Source organism: Asterias rubens, chromosome 6 (assembly GCF_902459465.1).
Source record: "Asterias rubens chromosome 6, eAstRub1.3, whole genome shotgun sequence".
NCBI classification, from domain to species: Eukaryota; Metazoa; Echinodermata; class Asteroidea; order Forcipulatida; family Asteriidae; genus Asterias; species Asterias rubens.
In genome coordinates, this window is record NC_047067.1 from 16,713,990 (window position 1) to 16,741,721 (window position 27,732).

The window sequence follows — 27,732 nt, forward strand, 5'->3', positions numbered from 1 at the left end:
ATTGCCTATTTAAAGCGTTATAAAATGAACAGATCATGTCTGGCAAACCCATCCTATGAATAATTGTTTTGTCCATATCTGGCCTGTCTCTACAGAGGTTGCCGTTTATATTACGTTAGCAAACATATGCAGCAAACATATGACTAGTCCGTTTTCAAGCACAAAATTATAAGTGGGGGTTAAAATTGTCCATTGGTATATTTTAAAGACTGTCATGATCTACTTACAACATGAATTAAACCCATTATCAGGGCAAATTTTTATTCAGAAATGTTATCAGTGTTGGTTAAAAGCAACACGGATCAACTGCATGAGTGCAGAAATGTTTTATATCTAGGTGTTTCTTGTGATCTGTCCCATTTTACCCCAGGCGGTTAATTTGCAAGGGTAAAACATGACAATTTTTCAACAGGTTATTTAATATGAATAATGAACAGTTGGGGTAAATTGGGACGCTTTTCACTATTAAAGGAACATTATACAGACTTGGTTTTGCTTGCAGTGTAAGCACTTTATGTAATCCACCATATACATAAACTGACAAACCTGTAGAAGTTTGAGATCGATCAGCCATCTGGGTCACGAGAGAATAATGAGAGAATTACAAATTTTGCATTGCATCGATGCCAAAACCAAAATGATTATAATGCTCCCTGAGCGACGCGAAATTAGATTATTTATTTCTCATCAAATATGAAATTTCAAACAGAAATATTTCAGGGGGTGTTTTCTACTATCATCTTTATTAGACTGTCTAAGTTGTATGTAAATCTGTGATCTTCACGTTTTTTGTTTCTTACCAATTCTGTAACGTTACTTTAAAATACAATTGTTAAAATGGCTATTTCCAAAAAATTTAAAACTGCAAACGAAATTGTGAGTAATAAACTTAGGTTTAAAACCAATTTTGATTCCCTATCTCTTGGTCATACATTTCTTGTCCCATCTTGCCCCAATTCGCTGATCCGCCATTGGTACAATGAATGCGTCCCATCTCGCCCCACGTGATGGGGGGAAATGGGACATCATTTTTTTCTATAAAGTCAAGTTTTAGTATCTGAAAAGTGTCAAAAACCATTGAAACTTCATTAAAAAGTGAAAAATAACATGTATTAACCATGGAGGAAGGAAATACAAGGAGTTTGAATGGCCCACTAAGCCCCCACAGGGTGATTACTGATCGATGGACTGCTGTTGTCACCATGGATGATTAAGTTCCCTTTGTGCACAGGGTCTGTTATTGCTTCGGACTGCACAGTGGAGAAATTACTCGTTTGTGTTTTTTAATAGTACATACAATTCCGAACAAACGAACAAAACAGTAATTGCATGCGCAGTAGCTCTATATCACATGTACATGTTAGCTTTGTTGTCCGTCCGATGTGCAGTGAGATTCTGATTCTGCTGATGTTTCCTTCATTAAAGTCCGACTGTCAGAAGGAAAGTTACGTTGATATTCCGGTAATACAATTATTGATGTATGAATGAAATAATGCTTAAATATTTCTGTGATTTTGATAACTTTGGGCCGAGTTTGGCCGGTTAAAAATGACGGTCTTTTCTCAGTAAACCCTTGTCTATGCATTCGTGCAGACCTTTACGTGTTGCGTTGTGGTGCCTTTTGGGGGGGGGGGGGGGAGAATGGAAATCTGACTTTTTCAAAAACATTGTACAACGTCGCTATCTTGTAACTGATGCACGCAATGCATGACATAATCTTTTTACCTCGGGTCCATACTGCAAGCGCACACAGAGAGACAGCTTTTGTCGCATGCGGTTAAGAAATCTGTGGCGGTACCAGACCTGGGACGTTTGATCTCATGTTCGTTGTAACTCCTTGTATTCCTTCCTCTATGATAACCAAACTTTAGCATCAGTTAGCCCATGTAAAAAAAAATTTGTATACTTTTACAGTACCCTATACCTGCAATTTAAACCTGCATTCATTCAACTTAAACCTGCATTCATAAATACCTCAGACAGTTTGGCTATTCCTATTGGTGGAGAGTGCGTTACGTGGGTGTGTATAAACCTTTGTTTATGACCGGTAAAAAGTGTTAATTCATGGGCGTTACACGCGAGCTTGCACCTGTTCTTTTAAGACAGTTTCTTCATTCCTATTGGTCGAGAGCAACGGCTGAAACAGTTGTGCCACATCACACGATATGCGCGATGCGCACAGCATTCCCTTATAAGGAGTTGTTTACCCGATGGCGGCGGAGGGCTTTACCATTTCATAGCTGGAGGGGTGTTGTGTTGAAAGAAATCATTTAACAATTATAATTTTTGCATTTATTTTTTACTTTTTTACCAAAAAGTGATGATGTTTTTGACCGAAAAGGTATTTATAAATGGGAATCAAAGTGTGTTGAATCGGTTTTCAACTAGTGGTTTAAACCCGCCGAGGCCTGGTTCTTGATAATTTACCTCGACATCGTCTCGGTAAAGTTATCAAGAACCAGGCCTTTAAACCACTAGTTGAAAACCTCTTCACCACAAATTGATTCCCTTAAAAGGTGGCTGCAGTTTTTTTTATATCCATTTTAACGACTAAACATGACTTTTAAAACCTGAAATATTTTTATATATTTTTTATTAAATGCGTAAGTATTTTAAAAATGGTTTTCAAGAGAACCCGCCCCGCCCCTAAAAGGGGGCCTTTATTTGCATAAACGTGACGTCATGTCGGTAACCCGAGCCATCGGGCCCCCTGGCTGTGTGCATATAGAGACATGTGCACTGTGTGGCCTGGTACCTAGGCGCATGTAGTTAGGGACCAGACTCTTTTTGTCAACGATATGTTTGAATTCCCGACGTGACGTTGATGGTAGGGGGCGGTAACAATCCACAACAGGGGGGGCATGACTTATTCGCTAACTATGCAAGTCAGATATGTCGGGAATAAACAAAAAACATTTTCTTGATGTTCAATACATATGTCAGAAATAAATGACAGCAAAATTAACTGTTTTATTTTAATTCACTGCAGCATCCCTTTAATTAAAAGCAGAGAACACAATCCTAGGTTTAAAGTTCACCTATAGATGAGCTTTATCAAATGACAGCACATTATTTGTTATCTCTTGAAGATCAAATGCTTTATGTTAGCTAATCGGACTAAAAAGTGTACATTCGTGGATAGAATGTACAAACTGAAGGCGTACATGTAAGTCACAAATCTTTACTTTAGAGTAATTGATTATGAAACATTTCAATCAAAATGCAGATTTGTAGGATTACTCATGCAACCATCTTTTTATAGTCAATGCTAAACTACTATGTCATTTCATTTAGTGTAACGATCTTCTCAGTGAACCACAAATGGACCAAGAGAGGGCATTAGTAAAGCTCTCGGTACTGCAGATTAGATTAGATTAATATTAGAATGGTTTATAAGGCAATATTTAAAAACAATCACAGGAATTTGAAGTATGCTCTCACATAAAATTAAAAAAACTATACTCATCCTAAAATAAAATACAAAAAATATAAAAACTTTATACACAATCTGTACAATAAAAAATATGTACCTAGAAACTACAATTGACTTCTCACATGATTTTTTTAAATTAAAACTTGCACGGTCGATGGTACAAAACTATTCTTAAAACGGTTAATTTTGGCACAAATTGATCTGATCCTTCTTCCTGGAAGGCATTAAAAAAAAATTTAAAAAAATAACAATAACTAGACATGATTGCATTTGTGCACAAATGCATAGCTGTTTCGTTTATAACATTTGAAATTCAACTGAATTTGAAATTCTTTTTGTATTCAAAGCAGTTATGACCAATCCCTCTTTTAAAAAAAGAAAATTGAAGTTATAAAATGTATACCATGTTCGGTTAGCAATGTATGACTTAAAGGTGCAAAAATTGAAAAAATCATAACAAATCATGTGATGACGCCAACATACTGTCATTTGCCAATATCTGACAACCTACCAAGTTTCAACATGATTGCATCATTACTTCGGGAGTTATGAGAGTTTAAAAAGTGCACCTTTAATGCCATGTCACGTGACCCCCAATGACATCATCGATCTGAAACTTCACACATATGATGGATGCCTGACAATCAACATGTGTGTAAATTTTGAAGTGATTACAAAAAAACACACACATCTTCAAAAAGTCCATTTTGAAGAGTTTTCAACCTGCCGCTAGAGGGCGCTGTTGCAATTTGTGACGTCATCAATATTTTTTTGAATTGTCCACCCTTTCTAGACATAGCATCGTTGATAAAGCAACTTCATAACATTTGCCACTTTAGAATTAGAGGGAACTTCCGGTTTCGACAGGAAGTAGAGGTCATGTGAGGTCACGCACACGAAACAAAATGAAGACCTAATTTATCTCTACCCGATCCCCAAAACAGAAACCTACGGTCTCTTATGGCTGATTTGATATAGATTTTAAAACATTTAAAATAAAACACCTTTAAGATGATATCACGTGACAGCTGATGACGTCATCATGACATCATTGCTTTAGGATCATTATAGGACCAATACCTTTCATCCCTGAAAGTTTCATTGCAATTGCTCTTTAGGAACTATGCAAAACATTGCGAGTACTTAAGATGACAAAAAAATAAAAAGATAATAGGGCCTAATAACTAGAGCTAAATTGCATTTGTGCACAAATGCAGAGCTGTTTCGTCAATAAAAATTTCAAATTTCTCAACTGAGTTTTAAATTTGTTCGGTATTCAACGCAATTTGCCCAATGTGGCATAAATAAAATAATAATTTGGATTATACCATGTTCAGATAGCAATTTATGTGTTAAAGGTGCAAAAAATGAAAAAATCATAAAAAAATCATGTGATGACGTCATCATGACGTCATTTCACATTTCATAAGAACTTGGCAATATCTAACAACCTACCAAGTTTCAACAAGATCGCATAATTACTTAGGGAGTTATGTTAGTTCAAAAAGTGCACCTTTAAGGCCGCGTCACGTGACCCCCGATGACGTGATTGATCTGAAACTTCACACATATGATGGCTGCCTGACAGTAAACGTGTGTCTAAAATTTAAAGTGATTACAAAAAACTTCACCACAGACATCTTCAAAAAGTCCATTTTTAAGAGTTTTCAACCTGCCGCTAGAGGGCGCTGTTGCAATTTGTGGCGTCATCAATATGTTTTTGAACTGCCCACCCTTGCTAGGCACTTACGTCCTTGGAAAGCAACTTCATAACTTTTGCCACTTTTGAGTTACAGGGCACTTCCGTTTTTGGCCCGTTTCGACCGGAAGTAGAGGTCATGTGAGGTCACGCACACGAAACAAAATGAAGACCTAATTTATCCCTACCACATCCCGCAAACAGAAACCTACGGTCTATTTTGGCTGATTTGATATAAATTTTCAAACATTTAACATAAAACACCTTTAAGATGACGTCACATGACCAGTGATGACGTCATCATGACATCCTTGCTTTAGGATCATTATTGCACCATAACCTTTAATTCCTGAAAGTTTCATTGCAATTGCTCTTTGGGAACTATGCGTTAATTCATTGCCTTCTAGATAGCAGATCAATATAGCTTCAGCTTACATGTACTTTTTCATCTTTAGCACTCACAACCGTGAACATAAAAATTCCTATTTTTCTAATGATTCTTCCTCCACAACAAACACGGAGCTGCCAATGCCGTGTAATCATAACATGAATGACCCTGGGTCACAGAACACATTATGCTAATTTATTACTACGATCGCACGCTGATTGGTTCGATCGGTTCCGTCGGAAAGCTGAAGCAGAACCTTTGAAGTCCATGAACTCCTTTTTTTCTATTTTTCTTTCTTTTTCAACCTTTTGGGAGGGCAGGTATAAGAGGTGAGTATTTTCTTATAATATAAACTGCTCACAAAAAGTTAGGAAACTTTTTTCAATCAAGTATATTTTTATCATTACTTACTGTTTGTATTAAGTTATATATCAAAGCAAAGCTGAGGTGTTTCTCTTTAGAATGATACGCGACATTTCCAATGATGATATGTTGCTGAAATTGGATACATGAATGACAATCAGGCAAAGTCAGGAATCAAATGTGCCAAAATTACCGTTATCTTTACTAAACAGTAAATAGGTAATGATCAATAATCAAACCAGTCAAGCTTCAGAACCATGAATGGTTTACACAAAGATTTGCACCAGTGAGAACACCACACACCATTACCACCCCCCCCCCATCTTTTGAAAATAAAACCTTGTGTTGGTATTTGTAAGACTCGTTACTGAACTTCTTGTCTCAATATAAAGTGGATTAAGATCAGCAAGTTGCCTTGCTTGCTTGAATTACAGTGTCAATTGTTTGTTCATACAGTAACACAAAATTGGTAATTTTGGCACATTTAATTTGTGACCATGTCTCTTTTCTCACTCATTTGGCCAAGTCCCGCAATATGTCAAAATTCAAAATGTGATACAATTTTAAAGAGGAACACTTCAGCTTTGCATTGATATTTAACTTAATACAAAGAGAGCAATAAATAATAAAAAAATACTTGATTGAAAAAAGTTTCCTAACTTCTTGTGAGCAGTTTAAAATAGAAAATTCCGTGGATTTTGGGAGACTCTATTACAGAAAATATGTCACCTCCGATACCTACAAAAACAGAGTAGCACCGTTAAGCCGTAAGATAGGGAGGGAACAGGACATTCAGTGTAATGCACAGAGAGTACAAGTCTTAACTAATTATGCCCGAAACAAATGAATAACAGGAGTTGTTAGGACATACCAGTATGCTGTGCTTGAGGTGCTCTTAAGAGGTCAAGTCGGCAGTTTTACTGTGTCTCTGGGCTGTTGACTGTGCTGCTGAGTGTAGAACTTGTCTGTCCATGTCATGACTGCAGCCATCTCACAGGTTGCAGGAAGTGAATGTTGAGGAATTTTCCAAACAGGCTGCCTGCACAATCTCTGGAATGGTCGCCCCCTGAAAGAGAGCTAAAGGTGTAGTCATGCTCCCTGCTTGGTGAGCTCGGATTGGAATCTGGTTAGCCTTTGGCGCTTGTTTCTGAGCCTTTGATGCCTTTGGCATCATTTTTGATGTACTTGAGGCTTGCAGAGAGGATTCCATAGCCAGCGGAGATGTCATTCGCATCTGTGGTGGCTGAGATTGAACCTGGACGGATATTCATGCCGTAAATGGTTCTTCAGGAAATTGGTAGAATGGGTTTGGCCAAGGAGATGCCTTTCGCATCTGTTGCGACCTTTGATGAAACTGAGACGCTTTTTTGCGCCGCTAGCAGTTTGCCTGGCAGAGCTGATGCTGGCCGGTTTTCATATGCTCTACTTGGAGGACCAGGCATAGACCGAAGTGGGGCTTGCAGAGAAGGTCTACCCATAGCCAGCGGAGTTGTCATTCTCATCTGTGGTGGCTGAAATTGAACCTGGGCCAATATTCGTGCCGTAAACCATTCTTCCTGAGTTGGTAGATGGGTATGGCCAAGGAGATGCCTTTCGCATCTGTGGCAACCTTTGATGAATCTGAGACGCTTTTTGCGCCGTTAGCGGTTCGCCTGGCAGAGCTGACGCTGGCTGTTTTTCATATGCTCTACTTGGAGGACCAGGCATAGACCCAAGTGGCTGAGTAGCAGCAGGCTGTTGTAGTTTATCCACCTAGCAGAAGTAGCAGAACTGTCCTGATAAATAGCTGCATTGCGGCACCCCAAAGGCAGCAGAAAGACTGTTTTGACTGTCAGCAAACGAAGGAACAGGATCCAGCTGGTTCAGGGGGAGACTTTGTCCACTGAGAAGTACACTGCAGAGGTCCCAGGAAGGGTTAAGCCTTTTAGTGCCTGCTGCCTGGTCTGTCACCGAACATGCCCTCTAGAAGGTGTGAAATGGAAATGTTGTGTATAAAGGTTTCAGTTACAGCCAAGCCCTCCAATAAGACATCAATGACAGATCTGTGGCCAGGAATGGTTGTAATTAGGTGAAGAAGAAAAATCCCCATCCGTTGTTAAAGATGCATAATGGGGGCTGAATACTTTCTTGCTGCACCATTTTTGGGGCATCCCTTGCAGCTCTGTTGTTTGATCTTTTGTAATAATCAAGGTAGCAGGGGAAAAGGGAAAAAGGTGTACCCCAGTAGGCCTGTCCAATCGAGCTCAGTGTAGTAACTTCAATTACTGACTTTAACTCACTGGATTAGGTTAACGAACCATGTGTACATGACTTTAATAAACAACAAGATGGATGCCAACACAACTACAAAACACCCTTTCTACAAACAGTCAATAGAGGGCGCTAACACAATAATCAACAACAGGTTATCACAACTCCTCCTCCTTTAGATAATACTTAACACAACAACTTTAAGGAAATAACAACCTGAACACTAGAACATTCAATCCAAGAGAATTAGTTTCAGAACCAACTTTCACAGGTCTGAAGGAAAACATGCATTAACCTATTGGCTGGTTCCACTGTTACATGAGGAACTATTATTAATCAACAACTGTTTCAATGGTAACAAAAGAAGAACTGTGTTTTTTAGAGTCACAGATCTGGAAATCCATAGAGTTCAGGTTTGGTGCGAACGCGTGTGGATCTGCGAAGTTCAATGTCTGGTTCTGTGTTCTGTGAGCCAGTCTGCTCTGCTGGCATTGGACTTGGCTCTTCCACTGATGGTGTACTGTCAATCTGTACAAGTGGTTGTTCACCAACCATTTCCTCCCTCTCTGATGAAGGAATGGGCCAATTTGGCTCCAAACTGGGTGTGTTTGAGACATCTCGAAAACGCATTTGATCAACATGGCGCCTCCACACACGACCATCCTCAAGTCGGACTGTGTACATAAGATGGCCACACAATGATACTACACGCCCTGCCATCCATCTAGGGCCAGGCGCATAATTATGCACATAAACGGTGTCGTTCACATGAAACGAGCGAGGTTTTGCGTGTTTATCATGATGTTCCTTCTGTGCACATTGCTTGTTGGTTACTCGACGTCGTAGATCCGGACGGACCAAATCAAGTCTTGTCTGCGGTCGACGATTCATCAACAATTGAGCTGGGGAAATTCCTGTCGTGGCATGTGGCGTGGTGCGATATGTGAACAAGAATCGTGACAACTTTGTCTCAACAGTACCCTCATTCATACGCCTCATTGCGGCCTTAAAAGACTGAACTGCACGCTCAGCCAACCCGTTGGATGATGGGTGGAATGGCGCGGACCGGACATGTTTAATGCCATTCCTTTTCAAGAATTCCTGAAACTCTGCACTGGTGAAATTACTGCCATTATCGGAAACAATAATATCTGGCAATCCATGTGTCGCGAAGGTCTGACGCAGCTTCTCTACTGTAGCCAGTGACGTTGCACTATGCATAGCATGTATATCTAGCCACTTGCTATGTGCATCAACAATTATGAGAAACATTCGTCCCATAAATGGACCTGCATAATCCACGTGAAGGCGTGACCATGGACGCTGGGGCCACTCCCATGGGTGCAGTGGTGCAACTGGTGGTGATTGACGTGAGGTTTGGCATGGCGAACACTGTTTGACTTTACTCTCAATGTCTTTGTCCATGCAGGGCCACCATACATAACTGCGACCCAACGATTTCATGCGCGACACTCCAGGGTGCGATTCATGTAACTCCTCCACAAGACGCTGGCGACCCTGTGGGGGGATGACAACACGTGACCCCCACATTATGCAGCCGTCTTGGATGCTTAATTCTGTTTTACGACAGATGTATGGCTGCAATGCTGAATTTGCACATTCTGCTGGCCAACCATTCATCACAAATGATCGCACCTGTGACAATACCGGGTCTCGGCCTGTCCAGAGGCGAATTTTCTCTGGGCTGACTGGTGTTGACTCCATGTGATCCATGACCATGACATAATCCGCTGGAACTGGTACATGCGAAGGTGTATGGGGTAATGGTAATCTGCTCAGTGCATCGGCATTACCATTTAATGACCCTGGTTTGTAGACCAACTGGTAATCATAAGCGGAAAGTGTAAGTGCCCACCGCTGAATTCTGGATGATGCCATGGGGGGTATCATTCGCCCTTCACCTAATAAACCGAGCAACGGCTTATGATCAGTAGATATCACAAACTTCCTACCGTACACATACTGATGGAACTTTTTTACTCCAAAGACCATTGCTAATCCTTCCTTGTCTAGTTGTGAATAATTACGCTCTGGTGGAGACAGGGAACGTGATGCATACGCAATTGGATGTTCTGTTCCATCGGACATTCGGTTGGCCAGCACTGCGCCCACACCATATGGACTAGCATCACATGATAGCACTAACTCCTTCTCTGGGTTGTAATGCACCAGAACTTGAGCTGAAACTAACAATTCCTTAGATTCACGGAAGGCTTTATCCTGGGCTGTGTCCCATGACCAGCGGGTGTCCTTCCTCAACAAACAGTGCAAAGGGGCTATGAGCGACGACAAGTTGGGCAAAAACTTTGCGTAGTAGTTGAGAATACCCAGGTAGGATTTTAACTCAGTTACATTACGGGGGACTGGCGCATCCTTTATCGCTTGCACCTTCTCCATTGTGGGATGCAAGCCTGTTGCATTTATCCGATGTCCGAGGTAAACTACCTCTGGTGCGAAGAACTTACATTTCTCCTGTTTCAGTCGGAGGCCTGCACTTTGTAGTCTGGTAAGTACTCGATCAAGATTAGCAATGTGCTCTGATTCAGATTTACCTGTAACAAGGATATCATCGAGAAATGCCACTGCTTGGGGAATGTCAACTTTCAATGGTTCGTTGGAAAATGGCGGGTGCAGCTGAAATTCCAAAAGGCATTCTCGTATACTGGAACAGTCCACGGTGAGTGTTAATTGTCGCAAGTTCACGCGAAGGTTCATCGAGTACAAGTTGCAAGTAAGCATGACTGAGATCGAGCTTGCTAAATGTCTGACCACCAGACATTGCAGCGAACAATTCCTCCACTCGAGGGAGGGGGTATGAGTCAACATTAGCAGCCTGATTTACTGTGGCCTTGTAATCTCCACAGATTCTGATCTGCCCATTTTCTTTAATAACTGGAACAATGGGTGCTGCCCAACGCGAGAATGTTACTGGTTCAATGACACCACTCTTTTGGAGCCTATCGAGTTCATCTTCCACTTGTTTTTTCATGGAGAAGGGCACGGTTCTCGCCTTACAGAACTTGGGCTTTGCATCTGTTTTGATATTTATTTTTACAGGTTGTCCTTTTAGTTTACCCAAGTCATCCCGAAATAACTCTTCATAATGATTCATAATCTCAGCAGTCGAATCAGTGTGCCTGGCATGGTGAATTTCTTGCCACGCTAACTTAAGATGGCGCAGCCAATCTCGTCCGAGAAGATTTGGTCCTTTACCCGACACAATGAGAAGTGAGAGTTGAGTCTTCTGATCGTTGTGTTCTACTGTAACTGAACACGTACCAACCACAGGTATTTTCTGGCCTGTATAAGTTCGTAACTCGACGTGTTCCCCGGTACGAAGTGAAGGTTTCTCGTGCTTAAATATGGAGTCATAAGTGGTCTCACTCATAATGGAGACAGAAGCACCAGTGTCAATTTCCATTGAGACCTTACATTTGTTTATCAGTACATTTGCGATAAGCGGTGGCTCTTTGTTTTGTGCCGAGGTTTTATACATTGTATAGTTAGCTTCTGCATTCACAGGGTTTTCGAAGTCAGGTTCCATGCAGTACGCTTTATCCGTGTGAACTTTTGACGCTACTGGGGTGTGAGACGATTTACCACCCCGACAAACTTTGGCTAGATGTCCCTGTTTCCCACAGTTATGACAAATATACGAACGTACCCTGCAATCAATTGCAGAGTGATCCGTGCGTCCACATCGATAACATTTAGTGAAGTGTGTACCTTGTTTGTGGGGCTGTGCTTGTTGTGGATATGGCCTTGTTTGGTTAGGCCCCCTGGTGCTGGTACTACTAGCAACTTTATTGGCTTGCTGCAGGGGTCCAGCGGCCACTGATACGGGCAAAGACTCAAGGTTTCTTTGAAGGTCTTTGGCATTCTTCATGGCTAGCTCCATGGCTTGTGAAATTTCCCACGCTTTCTTGAATTTAAGGGAGGGCTCTGATAACAGCCTTCGTTGCACTCGCTCATCCTTTAAGCCACATACTAAGCGATCACGCAACATATCCTCTAGTGTAGACCCATACTCACAGTGTCGTGCGAGACGGCGTAATTCAGCAACAAATTCTGCAGTTGTCTCTCCTTGTTGCTGAATGCGTGTGTTAAACTTATATCGCTGAACGATTACCGAGGGAAGTGGGTTGAAATGATCCTTAGCAATCGATATTAGTTCATCAAAAGTCTTTTCTCCTGGTTTTTCTGGTGCTACAAGGCTTGATATCAACTTATATGTGTCAGCACCACAAACACTTAATAAAATAGCTCTCTGCTTACCAGCATCCTCTACATCGTTCGCTTCAAAAAACTGCTTCAATCGTTCCACATACAGAGGCCATGCTTCACTGTCCTTTTCATCTTGAAATTCACCGATATTCCCAAAGGTATTCATACTGATATTTCTTCTGGATGTTCTCCCTGTTTAGCAGGATCCCATCCTCGTCGCCAAAATGTAGTAACTTCAATTACTGACTTTAACTCACTGGATTAGGTTAACGAACCATGTGTACATGACTTTAATAAACAACAAGATGGATGCCAACACAACTACAAAACACCCTTTCTACAAACAGTCAATAGAGGGCGCTAACACAATAATCAACAACAGGTTATCACACTCAGGGAGTCTAATGCCAAAGCTAGAGGATGGGCATGTCGTGTACAAAGTGTTGGATGGAAGCTTGTGATTGAGAGGATGCAAACCGGTGTATGTGAGGCATGCCCATAATTTGTATTAAAAAGGTGGGGCCCCCAACGACAGTGAGGCAACTGTATTCACTGAAGGAGTGGGTTGCGGGCTTGTTGTAGCGCAGGGAAGATTCTAATGAAGAATGTACCATTTTGAGATGGGATTGGATGAAAGAGTTGACCGGAACTGGTTTGGTTAAAGTGTCTAAATGGGATGAAGCTGAAGAGGGGGCGAATGAGCATTCTGCACCATGGTACTACATGTAGGTCTTCAAGGCTGGCCATGAATCCCAAAAGACAAAGCCAGGCCCTGGCTGGGAGAGTTGACATAGTAAGGGAGATTCCAGGCCCTGGCTGGGAGAGTTGACATAGTAAGGGAGATTTGAACAAATTGAGTGAGGAGCACCTTCCCTGTCTTCATGTTGAGGGATGCCACTACAAATATTGGGCTTTGAGACGGGACTAGAGAAGACCTCTCTTCCTTGATGATGATCCCTACATGTAGGTTCGTTGAGAAGTTTCGACGAATGTCCGAGTAAAGGATCAGCCAGTCGTCCAGGTACATAGAAATGTGATTCTGGTAAAGACCCTTGGAGGCATCGAAGCTGGTAGGTCTTGTGTCGGTTATGAACTGGAGGTATCTCCGATGAAATCTATGACTGTAAAGGACAGCTCATAGCGTTTCCATCAGGAAATGCTTGGTTTGAATAAAGTCACTGATGAGGGGACGAAGCTTGATGATCGGTCGCCACTTGTTGAAAATTCTTGGGAGCCAGAAGGGAGGCGATGAAGCGGGACTTTAGCTTTTTTTTATAATTTTTTTTAAAGGCTTTGACCGACCTCCTATTGGTCCCGGAGCCGGTGAGACATGAGGTAAGTGGCTAAGTGGAGTCATTGTCTCTTGGGTCCTCAAGATCACTGCATCTTGAAGGAGTGGGTTGAGCTAGAGGGTGTTGCTGCAGTGGATTGGGAACGGTAACCTGGTTTGGCTGGTAGTGGCAACGAAAAGGCCCTTTGTCACTTTTCCTGCCCTTGTCGTGTGTGCGATGGAGCAGTGAAGAAGAAGAAGACTTATCCGAGGGTCAACGCAAGTTGATTTTCCCGTCAGTCTTACGAAGCTTAGCCTCTTGAAGAATAGGATCATCAAATTTATTTGCAAAGAGATCACTCCCGAGGTAAGGTAGTTTTTCCATCTGTTGTCTGGAGCACTGTGAGGGCCAGTAGAGCTGATCGAGGATAAGCGCCCTACGCAGGGAAGTAGCCATAGCGGAACTGGTAGTAATTTACTGTAAACATGAACCAAGGCAGTCATCAAGAAAACTAAACATGACTGGCAGGAGCTCTGGATCCACTGTCGTGGGGTCCCTTGAAGCCCGGGCGAGAGTATCCGACAATAAAACAGCCGTTTGGAAACTTTGGCCCATAGCGTAGATGAGGGTCTAGCAAAAGAACTGTTGAGGTCTTTAGTGCATTTATCTGGGAAGATATTTTTTGCGGGTTGTTTTTATCAGACCAAACTTATCTTCAACTTTAAATAAAAATTTTGCCACCCTGACAAATTTATCAGTATCTTCAGTTATCGTATTGAAGAGAGATGATACATGAGCAGGAATTCTCACATGCTTTTTCTTTTGGAAGATTGAGAAAGCCTCTTCAATATTCACAGAGCAGAAGTTGTCTACAGGAATGGTAAACTTTGGTGGAGGACTGAGTTGGGAAGAACCCCTGCAAAAAAACAAGCGGGGTGTCTCTTTTGGAGAAGGAGGAGGAAACTGTAAAATATTACTCACTTCAGAGAAGACAAATTTCCCTCTCTGGAACATGGAAGTATTTCCAGGCTCCATCAAATCAAAATCTGGCCCAATGGAGCTCCTTGGGGAGGATCCAGAACGGGAGTAGTGACCAGGAGAATGACGTTTTGGTGAACAGAGATCCACGGTGAGGGCTAATCGCTGAGTGGGACCGGGAACAGGACCCTCTAAAGAGGGAGTGATCCCCTTTAGCCGCCATGGAAGTGACACCAAGAAAAATCTGCACTATGCGGTGGCTCGGACGTCCGAGCAAAAAAAACTCTTCATAAACCAGGTGGCCGTTCCTGTGGGTAGTGGCCGGCAAAAATACCAATGGGCGCCGAAAGGTATTGTAAGGACCCATGGAAGGATGTGTTGACTGAAATCTGCGATGATCCGGAAAAAAGAAAGACCTTTTGACGGCGGGAAGTTGGTGATGCGTAGAGGATAAGCCCGGAACTCTTTTTCCGGAACCCGGTGTAGATGGGACTGTCCCGAGGCGGGGAACGGACGATCAAAACACGCATTGAGGATGACAAATCTTCCGAAGCACCACTGTTCCCCATTGACAAGTTGACATCCATCGGGGGAGCTGGTGAAAACATCGTTCGGTTAGAAGAAGATGTTTTATCTTGGAGATTCTTTGTCAAAACCTGGACATTTTTCCATTGGGTAGGTGACTTGCATGGCAGACTATCCTGCCAGGCCGTAAAATAATTTTCCAATCTGCGGTAGACCAGCCGGAGCAGACCCCACACGGCTTTTCCTTTTACCTCGTCGACAAACACGGTCGGCCATTTATGGGAGTCAAATTTTTGACTCCCATAAATGGCCGACTGTGTTAGTTCGCAAAGTAAAACGAAACCCACGAAATTTCGAAGCAAATTTGTGTAGATCATCTACTTTTCCAACATCTTTCTAACCATATGCATTTTATAAAAAACGGTTACAAACGCTTTTCAAAGACCAACTCGACCGATCCAAGGCAACGTATTCCTTTAAGGGGTATTTCCCTGGTGGGCAGGGATGCGCGGCCAGGTGCTGTGCACTAATACTGAGTAACTTACATGTACATACAGTAGGTAATTTGTTTTCTAACGACCTTGATCGCGTTCTTGGGTTTTCTGATGATTACGTCATCATACGTAAAGACCGGCACCAAGGACGCCGAGGTAGTTTCTGGTCCTTTGTCAGAGGCAGCAAACAATCGCCCCTGCCTCCTTCATTTTATCATAATAACTGTAAAATAACCAGCCCTGACATAATTTCATCTGCATTCAGTGGTTACTTCTGTTCTGTTTGTAAACAATCAGGTCCTGTTCGCAACCTCCACCCGCCTTGCTCACTGCATATTCCTGAGTTGTCTCACATTTCAGTTTCTGCCAACCAAATTGCTGCGTTGCTTTAAATGCTCCCCTCTAATAAATCTCCTGGACCTGATTGTATCTTGCCTAATGTTCTGAACAAAATCTCCTCCGAAATAGCTCATCCTCTTGGCTTATTGTTTAACGCATCGCTGAGCATCGGTCAACTGACACCAGTTCACAAGAAAGCGGATAAGGTATTGTTAACTAATTATAGGCCTGTTGCTCTGACTTCTGTGTTTATGTAACGTTCTTGAATGCATTATAACTGTTGCCTTAAATAATCACTTAAACACCTTTGCTCTCCTAAATCCCCATCAGCACGGCTTTGTAAAACACAGGAGTTGTGTTACCCAACTGGTTAACATTATTCAATCTTGGTCATCCACCCTTGATAGACGCCGCCCCCCCCCCCCCCCCCCCCAAGAGTAGATGCCGTTTTCTTGGACATGACAAAAGCCTTTGACACAATGCCACACCACATCCTACTTGAAAAACTTGCTACCTCTTTCAATGTTCGGGGCAAGTTGTGGTGTTGGGTTTGGTCTTTCCTGCAGACCGCAAGCAACGGGTTCTCTTTAGGGGCGGAGTCTCCTCATGGGTTAACATTACTTCTGGTGTACCTCAAGGCAGTGTATTAGAGCCGTTACTATTCAATCTTTTTGTTAATGACATATCTCATTCAACTTCATCCAGTTGTGTGTTATTTGCCGATGACATTCTTCTGTACCGCACAATAGAAAACGCCAATGACGAACTTGTGCTCCAATCTGACTTACATGTAGATAAGCTTGCTAACTGGTCCAATGTCAATGCAATGACATTCAACATTAGTAAAACCAAGGTCATGCATGTCACAAGATGCAGGAACCTTGACCCAATATTGTACAACCTAGGTACTCTTCCAATAGAATCTACCAAGTCGTTTCAGTACCTAGGGCTTACACTTGATTCCAAACTTTCATGGGCTACTCATACCTCCTCAGTAGTTGCCAGAGCCAACCGCATGTTAGGTTTCATCAGAACAGCTGCTAGAGGGTCCTCCACTAACGCAGTTTTCTCACTATACAAATCTCTTGTTCTCCAAATTTTAGAGTATGGTCTCCCAGCACGGCATCCGTTTACATTATCACAACAAAATCAGCTTGAAAGGGTCCAAAGAACTGCCACCTGGCTTGCTCTTAAACAAAGGCGCGGAGTAATGTCTTATGAGGACAGATTGCAGCATCTTCACTGGCGTCCTCTAACTAACAGGCGTAATTACTTGCTCAGTGCCTTTGTGTTCAAGGTTTTACATGGCACTGCTCACTGCGAATCCATTCTTACCGGGGTTTTCATTAATCCTCGTCATCTTGACTCACTCACATTCCGCCATCTTTCAGCTCGTACCGACTCATTGTTCCATTCACCCTCCCATCGATTTCCCAGATTGTGGGACACGATACCACCCATCATTCGCGAAGCTGCTATAATTTGTCCCCTTATGACATTTCTCCGCCTTGTTTAAACCACACAGTGTAATAGATGTTCAATTTGTTTGCATGTAGGTCGTGAACGATCCCCTGTTTGGTTTCCCGTCCCTATTGTTGTTTCTGAGTTCATTGTGTTTGTTGGTCATGTGTGGGGCAGCATGCTTCCGAGCAACAGTAATTTTGGTTTACTTTTGTTACCCCTGACCCGCATGATTTGTCCTTGGTTTTTTATCCCTTCTGGTTGTCGTTCCCATTTGGTTTTGTTTTCCTCCTGCATGTTCTGTCTTGTGTTATTGTAACTTGGCTGTTATAACTTGTATTGGTCGAATAAATAATAATAATAATAAAAGCAACTGGAGGTACATGTACAGTTTTTGTTTACTACAAAAACAAGGTGTTCGTGGTGAGTGAGTGAATGAATTGGTGACAACATTTTACCTCATCAATCCAATGACTGGTTTAAGGAGTTATGATTTTTTTACAAATTAAACACCAACTTCCGGTTTGCATCGGATAAAAGGTCAAATAGGGGTTACTTTTTATGTAGCGCGTGATAAGTTTATTAAGACCTTTTAAATGATGGATGGGTTGTAAAAATCCAATATTTGGTTTAGAAGTTATGATTTTTTCAAATATAAAGTTTCAACTTCCGTTTTGAACCGGAAGGTACTGTCAAATGAGGTCACACTTGGTAGCATTGGTGATGTCTTTTGAGTTCTTTCTTTTGACGTATAGATGATAAAAATCAAATCATGTGGTTTAGGATTTTTTTATTTTTCAAACATTATATATCAATTTCCAACTTTAACTGGAAGTCAAGGTCAAACAGGGTCGCACATTGTATAGCACGTGATAAGTCTATTAAGACCTTTCAGATGATGCATAGATTGAAAAAATCCAATGTATGGTTCAGATGTTATGATTTTTTTCAAATATAAAATTTAAACATCCGGTTTGAACCGGAAGACAATTTTTTCAGGTCAAAAATTATAGCGTTAGTAATGTTTTTCAAAGCCTTATCTGACGACGTTCAGATAATAAACAACTAATTTCTGGTTCTGGAGTAATATTTTTTCAAATAATTAACTGCATCTTCCTGTTTAACTGGAGGTCAAGGTTTAATAGTCAATGTTGTGTATCGTTTCTTAAGTTGTTACATACCTACCCAATGACGTATAAATATATAAAAAATCAAATGTGTGGTTGTGAAATTATTTTTCTTTGACCAATTATTTTCAACCTCTGGTTTGAACAAGAAGCCAAGTTTAAACTGATTTCATTTGTGTAGATCCTGACTAGTTCATTAAAACCTTTCAGCTGATGTATGACTTGTAAACATTTTATAATTATGTGATGGACTATCTGAAGGTGTATAATGTATCTTATAACATCAATGCAAATGTATTCCTACTTGTAGTTTTGGTGCGAGACGTTGTTCATTATTACTCAACTATTGCGATACACCGCGATTCACTCAGTGTCGATGTTACTAAAAACGTTACAGCGCCCTCTTTCGCTGGACTAAAGAGAGCATCGCTGGACTAAAGAGAGCACTTTTGGGAATTCCCCCAAAAAACTCGGCGCTTGCACTGCATAGTGTACATAGCGTGCGTTGTTGATCAAAATGGGGTAAACGCGTGGGTCAACAGGTGCTTTGACGTCCCTTTTCGACTGATGTAAAGGTCCAAATTTTGTTATTTCTGTGCAAAAGATTGAGCGGGATTGCTGTTTTACAATCTGAAACAAAAATTACGTTGAAATGATCAGTAGTTTTAAAAACATGAATACGATAAGATTTTATGAAATTTTCAATTTGCACTAGAAGTATTAAAAATATTTTACGTGTTCTGTGAAGCATTTGTCCAACTTTTGATCTATCCGATGATGTGTAGATTGTCAAAATCCGAATCATAGTTTTTGAGTTATGATTTTTACAAATATTAAACTTTGATCTAATGTAATTCAATTCCCGATGACGTCATAATGACGTAATTAAGTATGTGTTGTCTTGATACTGAGGTTCAACTATCTGTTGAGTTTCAACATTCCATTCAATCTCAATCTTGAGTTATTCCGTAGAAAAGCTCGAAAGTTGTTTTTTGACGAAAAAAACCCGAAGGTGAACTTCGACCCAGGGTAACGACCCGGAAGCTAAGGTCGTACGATTTTGGCGTTAACTTTTCAAATGTTGCCCTAGTCTTGGTCTATCCGATGCGAAAACTTTGAACATCATAGCTTTCATATTCGTTGAGATACAGCAAAACGAAAATGGTCCCTTTTCAACTTTAAAAACCTTGTAATTTGACACCTAATGACGTCATCATGACGTAATGAAAACTGTGCCATCTTCGTATTGAGGTTCAATTGTCTGATGAGTTTCAAGGTTCAGTTTGGCTTGAATCTTGAGTTATGCTGTAGAGAAGAGTTGACGGTGAAGAAGAAGAAGATGGAGAAGAAGAAAAAAACGGAACAAAAACAATAGGTGTTCGTGCTGAAATGCACGAACACCTAATTATAGTAAAGTATCTTGCTCAAAGACACAAGTGTCACGACCAAGATTCGAACCCACACTCCGGTGACTTAGCATCAGAACTTGAATTCGATGCTCTTAACCATTTGGCTGTGATCTTAACTTGTCACTGCGGTATGGCGTTTTTTACGGGATTCACACAGTGTTTCTGTTTTGGGGGTTATAGTTGCAAGTAAATGTACTTTGTCAAAATGTTTCTTTAACTTTGTACACCTTGTTCAAGGAACTTACACGCCCATTCTTCATATTACGATAAAGTATTGTAACAATAAGTTGTGTTAGCGCTCTGAGGTTCCCCAGGGGTTAATTCTGACCGCATGTCTCAAGGTGGAATTTCACAAATTAATTAATGATGGGTTAACCTCGTTGTACATAGTATAAGGTATGACTAGTTTCAATAATTGTTTCATTGCATTCTGCCTGTGTGTGATTGGAGTCAGGTGGGCTAGCAGATTAATGTTTGGCCAAGTGCCAGTTAAATAATTTGGGACGTGATGCCCAAGGTTTGTGGGGGTGTGTGTAACAAATATAAATTTGTGTGCCAAATAAGTAAAGGGGGCGTGGTGCCCATTAATGGTTGTGTCACGTGTACATTGGAAGAAGAAGCCATGTTGGCCAAACTTGTCGTGGTGTGGCAATTGTTTGCCAATTAATTACTTCGGGCGTGGTGCCCAGTAATGGTCGACTTCACCTGTTCAATGGAAGAAGAAGAATCCAGGTACTGGGCAAATTTGATGAGTGTATTGTGGGCAGAAGAAGCCAAGTACTGGCCAATGAATTGTGGAGTCAGGTGTACCCTAAGCTATTTTTATGTGTGTGACTTGTTAGCCAAAAGTTTTTAGGCAACCTTCACAATTTTTGTTTTGGCAATAAAACAGTTTTCAGAGGCTGTGGCAATCAATCAAAATATATAATGTCTGCTCGTTTTATTTGTATGCGAGTATAATCAACTTGACCCTTATTTCTACGTAAATCAATTATAGTTTCTTTAGTTTTTCCATAATTCAAAATAAGAGTGTTCGAATCACACCATTTTTCAAGGGAATATACTTGACGTCGTTAATTAGATTCATAGCCATTACAAATTAAACCACATTTGGTGGTATCGTCAGCAAATTTTACAATATGTTAAATCACTCTCCACTTAAAATTTGTGATGGAATAAATAATAATAATTTGAGATGAAATGAAAAAAAAATAGTAACAATAAAAGTCGTGTTTGGTCCCTGGACAAAGTAAAGGTGTTTATTTACACTATAAACATAGACTTCACGCAGTGATCATCAAAATAACATCAAACAATAGTAGACGAGGCACTCCGGAAGATAAGATGCAACAATGTTTTGGGGGTCTAAAAGGTCAGATAAGATGCGTCTTAACCGCAGGAAATTACAGTAATTCACAACAAAATATCAATACATACATCTGTATCCCTACTTACTCACCCATAGCCCAGTTTGTTCCTCTTCCATGTTTTCCAGTAATAACATTGGACTCCCGTAAACTGCAAACAAAAGGAAACATTTTTTAAGGTTTGTGAATGATTCAGGAAGCACTGATGAGTATACATTTGCTTTACACATCAATGTAAGGGTAAAATCATAATATCTTATCTAGTATGTCTACATAGGGAAAAAAACACAATTATTTCTCAACCCTGATAGAAAATTTACATATTAAAAAAAATGGTTGATTTTACGCTGGTGTGATTTTAGCAGGTTCGACTGTCACCATAGTGATACTAGTCCAGGAGCTAAACCCCAAAATTTAGGTAAAGCGTGACATTGAGTACAACTAAGATTTTGTTTTGCAGAAATAATCTTCTTCAAGGTGTCTACATGTAGTATGCAATTCCAATGCATGCCCAGCTGCCAGGGTTGAGCATTTTTTGTTATTGCAAAAAATCACTTTTCCCATATGTTTGTGTACAAACGCTCATAAATGTGTTTTATATGATAACGACAAAACTCTTCACATGTTTTCTCGACAAGGAATACTTTTAGGTGTGTACTAACCAGATATTACACGTAGATATTAGTTCAGACACGTGGTTAATAATATTATTTGTTTACTTTTACCTCACTTTGATGAAATTACTTTCTGATCTGACCTTTGGCCTGATGCAACATTTCGCAACATTTCTATAAATTTATAACAAACGCTCATCAGAATGTCCTCTGACCATGGCATCCATATCTCATCGGTAAGGAACAGTCACAGTTGAATGGTAATTTTGGCTAGAGTTGATGGCATTTGGTTGAGACAAAATTTGTTTATTGAGATAGTTGCATCACTGTATAATTATAGTTAAATATGACACCACAACACTTTGTTTTAGGTACACACACCCCAAAAACGGCAAGTAATGGTTTGATACATTGGCATATCTTGTTTTACTGAGAAGCAGGACGCCTGGTATATTATGAAGGTCAATTATAACATGATTTTGTCCCCTTTAGAATTTATTTTATTTTAAGGGTAAACCACTCATGTTGGCCTATTTTTTTTAGTTTACTCATGTTATAAATACATAGAAATGTTGCGAAATGTTGCACCCAGGTCATAGGTTTGATCAGAAACAAAGTAACCTATTGATTACGAAATTTCACCAAAGTGAGGTAAAAGTAAATAAATAATAGTATTAACATCATGTCTGAATTAATATCTACGTGTAATATCTGGTATGTACACACCTAAAAGTATTCCTTGTCGAGAAAACATGTGAAGAGTTTTGTCGTTATCATATAAAACACATTTATGAGCGTTTGTACACAAACATATGGGAAAAGTGATTTTTTGCAATAACAAAAAATGCTCAACCCTGCCAGCTGGGCATGCATCAGATTCTTAAAAGGGACCCCCTGGAGTACTCATTTCAGCAAAAAAATGTTAGTTGTACTCAATGTCACGGTCATGTTCAGTTCTCCTGGACTATACGCACAAGCTTAGTAACCAGCTAGATGAACAGGAACAGGAGAAATAACATTGTCATCCATGGTGTCCCAGAGGGATCTGAGAAAGATCAAAAGTCCTGCGAGGAGCTTGTGGCGGGCTTTCTAGATTTCCACATGAAGCTGGAGGGAGGTTAAGATGTTGAAATCCAACGGGCCCACCGCACTCCAAGAAACCAACTATCTCGCTCCGGGTCCGGTGGTCAGCGCCAGTTATGTTATAGCGCCCTCATGCGTCCAGTTATATTGTAAACATTGGCTACGCCATCTTCTTTCACGGTGTACGTTTTGTCGTCACATTAAAGTTGTTCCTCTCGTTATAAGTCTAGTGTTTGGCCGTTTGTAATCATTTGAGAGTCCCCACATATTACTATATTGGCGTGGTGGCAGCGTCGGAAACATTTCCACGCAATTTCAAGCTCATAACAGGACTGGTCGTCACAGGAAACCGTCGAGTTTAAGTACCATTTCCGGACTCCCGATCGTTTGCATCCTTCACAAGCAGGTGAGCGGCTAACCAGCTGATACTACAGCTGTGCATAACACTGACTTTGATTTGTCCCGTAGCGAGAGTGACCACTACACCCTCCAAACATGGCCACCACACATCGTGCGCCAAAACAGTGGTCCCTAAGTAAGAATGAGACAGTAAACTCCTTCGAAAACTGGAAGCACAACCTGCAATATACTCTCTCGCTTGACCCAAACTTTGCCCCCTTTCTCATTGACAACTTCACATGGGACAAAAAGACTAAGGCATCTCCCCTCCGTGGATTTATTGATGATGATGACCAGGTCCCAGCTGCCAAACGCCGGACCGCTCAACAAAAGATGTCCATGCTCGAGCTCATGTTAGGCCAAATAGCTAACTACTGCCCAGTCATCTCCAGAAGCACTATAGTTAAGAATTCCACATCCATCACAAACATTTGGCAAGCGATCCGACTACATTTCGGATTCCAGTCCACTGGGGGACACATACTAGACTTTGCATCCATACATCTCAATGCTGATGAACGTCCGGAAGACCTTTACCAACGCTTAACGGCCTTTGTCGAGGATAATCTCCTTCGTCGGGACAGTGGCATATCCCACCATGGCCAAGTTATCAATGAAGATGAAGAGCTATCTCCTTCACTTGAAAACTACATCGTGCTTACATGGCTTCGACTTATCCATAGTGGCCTCCCCCGCCTCGTCAAGCAACGCTATGGCACCGAGCTACGCTCCCGCACCCTAGCTTCAATTAAGCCAGAAATATCACAAGCCCTGGAGTCATTGTTGGAAGAGCTACACACCTCCGACAGTACACGGTCCATGCGCACCTCAACATCCAAACCACAGTGGCCTCGCCAGACGACGCCCTCAACGACACCTCATAGCCAAACTCCATTTCGCCCCAAGCCTGCCAGAGCCACGAAAACTTGTCCCCTCTGCAAACAAGTGGGACGCAATGACTATCGCCATTTCCTCAGTGAATGCCCCCACTTACCTGACCCAGACCGCAAGTACATCGCAAGAGCACGCCAAGTCGCTAATATTCTCGATGAGTCAGATGACGAACCCACAGAGCTGGCTTGCGCCCTGGTTGACGAGCGTATTGACAACCAGCTTTCTTCAGAGTCATCGACAACACTACGTGTTCAGGTCCGACAATCCCCATACATCGACACGTTCCATGACCACCACACTGTCCGTGTTACCATTGATAGTGGGGCAACAGGTAACATGATTCGTGAGAACACAGCGAAGAGACTAAATTCCAAAATACGCAAAAGCTCACAGTCTGCCCATCAGGCCGATGGATGCTCACCCCTGGTAGTCATCGGGGAAACCGACTTCACGCTGACGCGAGATGGGAGCGAATTTCGCTTTGAGGGATTAGTCGTCGAAAACCTTGACGTTGAAATTCTCGCAGGGACCCCCTTCATGGAGACAAATGACATTGCAATCCGCCCTGCAAAACGTCAGGTCATACTCGGCGATGGCACTACATACACATATGGATCTACCAAGGAACCCAAAGGTCGCCACACAGTACGACGAGCCGACGTCTTACGTGCCCCATCCCACACCACGACCGTGTGGCCGGGAGAATTCATCGAACTGGAGCTCCCTCCCAACAGCCTCAATGACACAATGTTGGCATTGGAACCGCGCACTTACACCCATGCCAGAGACACCAGTCATGCCAACCTTTGGCCTCCACCTGCCCTTATCCAAAGTGTGGCAGGGCGAGTTCGCATCCCAAATCTCACAGACGAGCCCCTGGTCCTCAAGCGCAAGGAACAATTCTGCCAGGTTAGTCCAGTGTTCCTACCCCTGTCAGACAATCTTCACGCGGACAGTCATGAACAGGACACGACGGGTGCCCCAAAAACTCCATGCCCCTCAGCACGCCACATAACGCACTCTGCCTCAATCACACTTGATCCCAACAACATGTTGAATTCAGACATGCAGTCCAGATTTCGCGGCCTACATGAAGAATACGATGAGGTTTTCGACCCAACATTTCCTGGCTACAACGGTGCGGCAGGCCCCTTTAAAGCCGTTGTTAACATGGGCCCAGTTCAACCCCCCCAACGCAAAGGCCGCCTGCCACAGTATGCCCAAGACAAGCTTCGCGAACTGCAACACAAATTTGACGAGCTTGAGAAGCAGGGAGTCTTTGCCCGCCCAGAAGACATGGGAGTCAATGTTGAATATCTCAATCCCTCATTCCTTATCAAAAAGCCAAATGGGGGCTTCCGACTTGTTACCGCGTTTGCCGATGTCGGCAGATACAGCAAGCCTCAGCCCTCCCTCATGCCGGATGTAGATTCCACCTTGCGCAAAATCGCACAGTGGAAATACCTCATCGCCACCGACCTCACCAGTGCGTTTTACCAGATTCCGTTATCTCGCCAGTCGATGAAATACTGTGGTGTCGCAACACCATTCCGTGGTGTTCGTGTATATACCAGATCTGCGATGGGTATGCCTGGCTCCGAGACAGCCTTGGAAGAGCTCATGTGCCGCATCCTCGGGGACCACCTCGAAAAAGGTATAGTTGCAAAGCTTGCCGACGACCTCTACTGCGGCGGCAACACCCTCGACGAGCTACTCAACAACTGGAGATCAGTTCTACATGCCATGTACAAAAGCCGCTTACGCCTTTCTGCATCAAAGACAGTAGTCTGCCCAAAGAGCACTACAATTTTGGGCTGGATCTGGTCCAATGGCACAATCCAAGCCAGTCCTCATCGGATAGCTACCCTCTCAACTTGCACCATACCCGACAAAGTTGGCGGATTGAGGTCATTCATCGGCGCCTTCAAAGTGTTGTCACGAGTAGTTCCAGAATGCTCCAGCCTAATGTCTCCATTGGACGATGCCGCAGCCGGACGACAAACTAAAGACAAACTTACCTGGTCAGATGATTTACGAGCTGCATTCCGCAAAGCCCAAAGTGCATTGACCTCTGCCAAAACAATCACTCTCCCACGCCCAGACGATCAGCTATGGATTGTGACTGATGGCTCAGTCAAAAAGCACAGCATCGGCTCAACACTCTACATCACTCGCAATGACAAACCTCTCCTGGCCGGCTTCTTCAGCGCCAAATTGCGAGGTCGCCAGCCTACGTGGTTACCATGTGAGGTTGAAGCTCTCTCCATCTCCGCATCGACCAAACACTTCAGCCCCCTCATCATTCAGTCGAAACACCACGCATGCATACTCACGGACAGCAAACCATGTGTGCAAGCGTTTGAAAAGCTATGCCGTGGCGAATTTTCAGCGAGCCCCCGTGTTTCAACATTCCTCTCCACAGTCAGCCGATATCAAGCGTCAGTCCGACACCTCGCCGGATCAGCCAACATTCCTTCTGATTTTGCCAGCCGCAATGCTCCCACCTGCCACGACTCCACCTGCCAGATTTGCGCCTTTGTGAAGCATGAGGAAGATTCTGTGGTCCTTCGCATATCTGCCGAGGACGTGATCTCTGGTAACACTAAACTCCCCTTCACCAGTAGGGCAGCGTGGGCAGAAGTCCAGTCCGAATGCGCAGACCTACGACGCACCCATGCCCACCTCGTCCAGGGAACCCGCCCCTCTAAGAAACTTACCAACATCAAAGACGTTAAGCGCTATCTCCACGTCGCCTCTGTAGCCAAGGACGGCTTGTTGATAGTCCGCCGTGACCAACCCCTGTCTCCAACACGTGAGTGCATCATCGTCCCTCGTCAAGTACTAAATGGGCTCCTCACGGCACTTCACATTCAGTTAAGCCATCCTACTCGCCACCAACTTCACACTGTCACAAACCGGTACTTCTATGCCCTTGACATGGACAAAGCCATTGAACAGGTGACCACCAGCTGTCATCACTGTGCATCCCTACGCACCACACCGCATACTGTGATTGAACAATCCACGGGAGATCCCCCAGAGACAATCGGTGTCTCGTTTTCCGCCGACGTCATCAAACGCAACCGCCAACTTATCCTCGTCGTGCGCGAAAATACTACTTCGTTTACTGCATCATGTCACGTGGACAGCGAACGTCACGATACGCTCCGTGATGCACTGATTCGCCTTTGCATTGAGCTTCGGCCATTGGACGGCCCTCCTGCAGTAATTCGCACCGACCCAGCTCCCGGGTTCACACGCCTTGTCCGCGATGACTTCCTCAAACAACACCACATGAGCATTGAAGTTGGCCGGATCAAAAACCCCAATAAGAATCCAGTCGCAGAGAAGGCAGTTCGTGAATTGGAGGAAGAACTTCTACGTCTGGACCCA

General features: G+C 42.6%; 1 protein-coding gene across 2 annotated transcripts in view; it reads right to left on the minus strand.

The window, feature by feature from the left end:
* Positions 1–27,732, minus strand: part of LOC117291099 (tubulin delta chain-like) — a 150,032-nt gene that overhangs the window by 75,523 nt on the left and 46,777 nt on the right. For both annotated transcript variants that reach the window (XM_033772625.1, XM_033772627.1), the window contains one exon: positions 21,442–21,500. In XM_033772625.1, the coding sequence (XP_033628516.1) occupies positions 21,442–21,500 (59 nt within the window). The remainder of the gene's footprint in view (positions 1–21,441; positions 21,501–27,732) is intronic.